Source organism: Punctularia strigosozonata (assembly GCF_000264995.1).
Source record: "Punctularia strigosozonata HHB-11173 SS5 unplaced genomic scaffold PUNSTscaffold_21, whole genome shotgun sequence".
NCBI classification, from domain to species: Eukaryota; Fungi; Basidiomycota; class Agaricomycetes; order Corticiales; family Punctulariaceae; genus Punctularia; species Punctularia strigosozonata.
This window is the reverse complement of record NW_006767453.1, coordinates 316,606-322,266: the sequence shown is the minus strand read 5'-3', so window position 1 is coordinate 322,266 and position 5,661 is coordinate 316,606. Positions and strand designations below refer to the sequence as shown.

The 5,661-nt window shown below is 54.7% G+C and overlaps 3 protein-coding genes across 3 annotated transcripts; all 3 read right to left on the bottom strand.

Annotated features, from left to right (window-relative positions):
* Positions 1-48: 48 nt before the first annotated feature.
* Positions 49-708, bottom strand: PUNSTDRAFT_139201 (uncharacterized protein; the record flags this gene model as incomplete). Its single annotated transcript, XM_007388892.1, has 1 exon — positions 49-708. One exon carries the CDS (start codon positions 706-708, stop codon positions 49-51), a length of 660 nt encoding a protein of 219 aa, XP_007388954.1.
* A 1,243-nt stretch (positions 709-1,951) lies between these two features.
* PUNSTDRAFT_139200 (uncharacterized protein) lies at positions 1,952-4,008 on the bottom strand (the record flags this gene model as incomplete). Its single annotated transcript, XM_007388891.1, has 2 exons — positions 1,952-1,961; positions 2,033-4,008. The coding sequence occupies 2 exons, from the start codon at positions 4,006-4,008 to the stop codon at positions 1,952-1,954; spliced, it is 1,986 nt and encodes a 661-aa protein (XP_007388953.1).
* Positions 4,009-5,352: 1,344 nt separating this feature from the next.
* On the bottom strand, positions 5,353-5,631 carry PUNSTDRAFT_139199 (uncharacterized protein; the record flags this gene model as incomplete). Its single annotated transcript, XM_007388890.1, has 1 exon — positions 5,353-5,631. A coding segment is annotated over one exon (279 nt), but the record flags the coding sequence as incomplete, so codon positions are not given.
* Between the last annotated feature and the right edge of the window lie 30 nt (positions 5,632-5,661).

The following is a 5,661-nucleotide window of genomic DNA, read 5'->3' as shown; positions in this document are numbered from 1 at the left end:
CTGGCGCTTTCGCGATAGCCAGTGAACGGTGTTTCCGGTGCAGATGGGTCATCGCTTTTTACTCGGAGTCTGAGGTGGTAAACTAGGCACAGGAGCCGGTTCGTCCTCTGGTGGAGGCGATAATTCGCTCTCTACCATTTGCTTCCGAGAGACCTTGCGTGACGCTTTGCCTTTGCCTGGTGAGGATCCACCCTCTACCAAGTCTTTCCAGGCGCGTTCACGCTCAATCTGCTTGTATTGGAAAACAGGATGTTTCCTTTCACCGTATATATTGCCCTCTCGTTTCGGCACTTTCCTGAGACGACCGGATCTCCTTGGAGATTGCCATGGTTGTTCAGGCGGTACTGGGCTAGGAGTCCTCGACCGCTCTCTTTTGGGTGTCGAAGGAAGCTCAGGTGCCACGTCTGGCGCCTTGCCTTTCCCCTTTTCAGGAGTTATAGCGGGAACAGGAGTCGACGGAATTTCATCATCGTCGTCCCAAGGAACGGGTGGTTGACCCGATGGGTGGTTGGTGTCTTTGGATCGCGGACCTCCAATACGCGTGTTTTTCGTTTGCTTTTGCTTCGCACACTTAGGGAACAGTGTCTCGTCAAACAACGCATGGGCAGATGTGAATATCACATTGTTGGGTAGGCGCATGAACTTGAAGTTCGTTTCCATACCATCCGCAACGCCGATGTAGATCATAAGTTCGGACTTAGGTGACATTTTGTTCTTTCGAACATCGGCGGGGAGGTGAACGTATGCACCACATCCAAATACTCGCAAGTGATCGACTCGCGGTGGTCTACCATACAGAAACTCATACGGCGTCTTCCAGTTAAGGCGCACAACCGGAGTTCTGTTGTATACATGCGTTGCATGCTCGACAGCGAAATTCCACCAGGATTCAGGCAAGCAAGCGTCAAAGCGCATCGACTCAGCCTTATCCATGAAAGTGCGCATATACCGCTCAGCACGACCATTCTGCTGTGGCGTGTGGGGTGCGCTCTGAAGAACTTTAATGCCGTTACTTTTAAAATAGTCGTCCAAGGCTTTGGACTTATACTCTCCCCCTGCATCCGACATCCACTTCTCAACAGTCGAACTGAACTGGTTCTTGACCATTGCCATGAAGTGTTTAATTGCTGGTAGTGCCGCATCTTTAGTGCGCAGGCAAACTATCCAAGCAAACGAAGTGTAGTCATCCAAGAACGTTATCACATATTTATGTTTGTGATACGACTCGATTGGGAATGACTTGATGTCAGAGTGGATAAGTTCAAACGCTCTTTCAGCGCGAACAGGGTGAGTAGGAAAGGGTCGCAAAGGCATTTTGCCTTGCGCGCAACCTCGGCATATATGTTCCTCGGTGGGTATTTCTACGGGTGTAAACCCGGAGACGTGTTTCCGAGCATGTCGAAGCACATCCTTTGAAGGATGAGCAAAACGACGGTGCCATGTCTGGTAATCCAGAGCATAGACCATGTCGACAACCTCCATTTCTTTGTCGGGGAGGGTCTGGACACCATAGATGGTATCACCCGACACACGAGGAGTGAACGTTAGGAACGGTTCTCCTCGTTCGGTTAACACTCTTACTGCCTCTGAGTCGCAGAGCGCAGTCATGTCATTCTGCAGAAACTGGCCAAGAGAAAGCAGCCGCATATTAATGTCAGGCACGAGCTTTACTCCGGCAATCTGTACGGTATCCTTCTTGGTTTTCAGGATTACAGTCCCTTCGCCGATCATGTTGGTGTGGTTATTGGCCGTCGATAGCCTTACCGGCGCATCGAATGGCTTATACTCAATGAAGTCGTTTATATCATTTGTGAAATGATACGACGCTCCAGAGTCACACATCCAAAAGACTTGGCTTGGTGTTCCTTTTCCCTTACAATCGGCGCACGCAGAGTATGAGAGCGAATGCACACAATCGTTATTACTACACAATACATCATCGCAAAGTATATTACATGCGGCTATATTATTGCGCGAAGACGCAGCAGATAAGTTAGCGATGTTTAGTGTAGAGGGATAGGAAGGGACGTACCCAACATCCTCATCGTCGTTGACGATCATGCCTGACCATCGGGATGGTCCAGCATGTCCTGGATCATCTCCCAGAGGTGATTCATCCCGCGACCCAATGCTGACGAAGTCGTCGCACTCGTCGTCGGAGGCGTCGGGAGGGACGTACTCGGGCGTCGGTGCTCGCGAGGAGATTCGCTCGGCGAGCGGCGTTGACGAGGTGCCGGTGGGGCGCGGCGAAATCCGGTCCATAAGGTTGGGCCGGCCGGACGTCCAAGAGGAGTCAGATGATCCTCCGTCAGAGGAGGGAGAGAGGCGGACGCGTTTGAAGGCGCGGAGGGCCTCCTCATCGGAGTCGAGGATCGGCGAGCCGTTTGCCAGGCTCCAATCCGAGCTGATTGCTCCGCATTCCTCATCGCTTGAGTCGCTCGTTCCGTGGAATGGCGGAGTGGGGGGAACTCCTCGAAGCGAAGAATCCGAGCCGGTACCGGGTGAGGGGCTTCGGCTTGCTCCCGTCGCACCTGCTGGTCTCGTTGTCGCTGGGACGGAGGAGAGACCGAGGGCCGGACACTTCTTGTGCTCGGCGAAGGTGCGGCAGGGCGTCTCCGCGGTGCAGAATGGTTCAATGGCAGGACAGAAATTGTGGTCTGCCTGCGTCTGGCATGGGGGTTCGGCTTCGCAGTAGGTGTAGCACCATGTACCTTTGAGGCGGTTGACGGCCTCGATCCGGCGCTTACGCTCGAGGTGGTTCTCGAAGGTGTCCTCTTCAGGGCACTCGAGTAAGTGTTTGAGCGTGGCGGCGCGGAGGGCTTCGCGCTCCTCGTTGAGGGTCTGGACGCGTCGTTGTTCGACGGTGGCCTCAAGGACCCGCAGTTGTTCGGGCGTGGGCCTGATCCCTAAGTCGCGAGCAAGCTTCAGCGCGCCATTCACACTAGGGTAAATGGTGGAGGGTTCAGTCACCTTCACAACCGGTTTGAACATACGACGATCGGCGACGTACGGAGAGGGAGCACGGCGTGGAGCCGGCTTAGGTTCGTCAGCGGCGACTGCCACAGATGCCATAGTGACATTGTGGTCGCAGTCGGCGACGTACGCCTTTCCCTTGCCTTTGTCCTTGCCCTTGCCACGGCCAGAACGACCGCGACGGTGCTTGTCCGAGTGCTGCTGCTGCCCCTGAGGGCGCTGCTGCGACTGCGAGGACTGCTGTTTCTGCTGCTGCCCGTTAGGGCGCTGCTGCTGAGAAAAAGACTGATCGCCTTGCTTGCGCTTGACAGCGCTGAGCTTGTTGGCGGTGTCGTTTGGCTTCTTGCTCGACGAGGCGTGGAGCTGCCTCTGGTCGTAGGCGAGGATGACTTGACGACGGATGTCGTCGACGTCGAGTTCGGCGGGCTGCTTCTGCTGCTGCAGATGGCTGATGAACGACATCTGCGGTGGGAGCTTGGCGATGATGAACATGGCGAGGAGCCACTCAGGGAGTGGTTCGGTGGCAGGGATCGCGGTAGAACCCGCGGCAGAGATGCTGGCAGTAGCGGTATGGGAGCGAGCCGTAGCGAGTGCAGAGGTCGAAACGACCTTGACCTCTTTGAGACGGTCCCAGTGCGCTTGCATCTTGTTGAGCGCGGGGGCGGGGTACGAATTGCCAGGGATGTTCGTCGCCAGCAGAGCAGAGAACTCGTGGTAGACGTTGCCTAGAGCGAGAGAACCGTAGTCCTTCTTCAGCCTCTGCCAGATGGCAGCGGCGGTCGTGAGATCCGAGGTGTTGGAGCGAATAGACATAGAGAGGCGCAAATTAATGCAGCCCATAGCCTGCATGTCGTGGTCGACCCAGGCCTTCTCGTCGTTGAGCTCCTGAGCGCTGGGAGGCGTAGAGAGAGCAGGACGAGGATTGACGATCGCAGTCCAGTGCGAGTGCGCCATGAGATAGTTCTGCATGTCAGAGGCCCAGTGCTGATAGTTAGCACCGGTGAGCTCGGCGATCTGGTACAGAGCAGACGACATAGTAGCGTAGAGTGTTGGTAAAGTTGGTACGATCTGGTTGAAAGAAACAGTCGTCAGCGTAATGAATCAACTAAACGACCAGCGCATGACAGCGCTGCAGATCACTAGTGGAGCGACAGCCTTAAGCCGTGCTACGCGTCGCCGAGAGGCGTTACGCGTTGTCCACCACAGCGTCAAGCCATTAAAGGCGACGCTTCAGGCGAGCAGGGCACCCAGGGCGCAGAGTCGGTGCAGAGTGCAACCGTCTCAATGCATTGCGGACGCGGTGCAGGATGCTACCATCATCGACGCAAGCCCCAGCGAGCCCAGGGCTCATAACCTGTGAAAGCTGCGCTGCCGCACACAGTGGCGGGCGATGTCAAGCTCACCTGGTTGAGTCTGGGTAAGTCTCAGTCTGTGGAGGACAGAAGTAAAGCGACTTGTATTGCAACCCTCAGACAGGCCTGTATATATACTACAGAGAGTGGCTATGCGGTGCAATCACATGCTAAGCTATAGAACAATAAAGAAGGCTGTGGAACGTAGCAACGCACAGCCTATTGTGTCAGAAATAGATACAGCTGTGCCGAGGACGGCAGTCAAGGCGGGCTGTGCCAGCGCCTGTGAATCGGTGGCTGTAGAGCGCCAATTCAACACTGAGTCGACGGAATTCTACTGTGCGGACGTGCCGCCATTGAGCAGATGACTCCAGTTCGACAAGGTACTTTTGGAGACTAAGCTTTGCGGATATAAACGTGAGGTCATCAAGGTCCAGACACCTGGCAATGACATAAATATCACTTGGATCCTGCTTTGCGCAGCTGCTGAGATGATTGCATAACGACTTGATTCATCTGAAAAAATCTAGATCACTATATGGCACTGTATAGTGCAATATAGCCTCCATAGGTCCATAGCGATGTCCTTTGCTACCCATGCTAGAAATCTGCCAGCCAATGCTATCATAGTGCTATAGGTGCTATAGAGGGTACTGTCATGGCTACAGTAGCTATGTAGGGCATACCTTAGTGCTATATAGCTCACACACTAGTGTTACTGAAACTATATATCCTATGTAAACTCTACAGCAATCATATGCTTGATAGATATTATAGTCATCTGAATAAAATTACTTTTATTTATTTATTATATATCACTGATAATCTTCCAAATTCTAGTAAAGAATTATTATTTTTCATCATATTTTATATAAGTGACAAAATTGTATCAAGTACTATTAGTGAATGGTGATTACGTAAGCAGCGTAGACATGCCGCCCATAGACATAGGGGGAGTGGGGAAGGGTGCTGGCACTGAGCGAGGGGCGGTAGGCGACGGGCAAGTAGCGGGAGGGGCGCGACCGCGTTAGCGGCTCACGCTGGGCGGAGGTGGCGTGATGGAGGGAGGCGAACCCGAGTGCGACCGCGTTGGCGGCTCGCGTTCGGCGTTGGGCGATGGAGGGTGCGAGGGTGGGAGGCGACGCCGAACGCGACCGCGTTGGCGGCTCGCGCTCGGCGTTGGGCGAGTGGAGGGCACGAGGGTGAAAGGCGACGCCGAACGCGACCGCGTTGGCGGCTCGCGCTCGGCGTCGGGCGAAGGGGGGCTGGCGAGGGTGGAGGCGACGCCGAGCGCGACCGCGTTGGCGGCTCGCGCTCGGTGCTGTGGGAAGGAGGG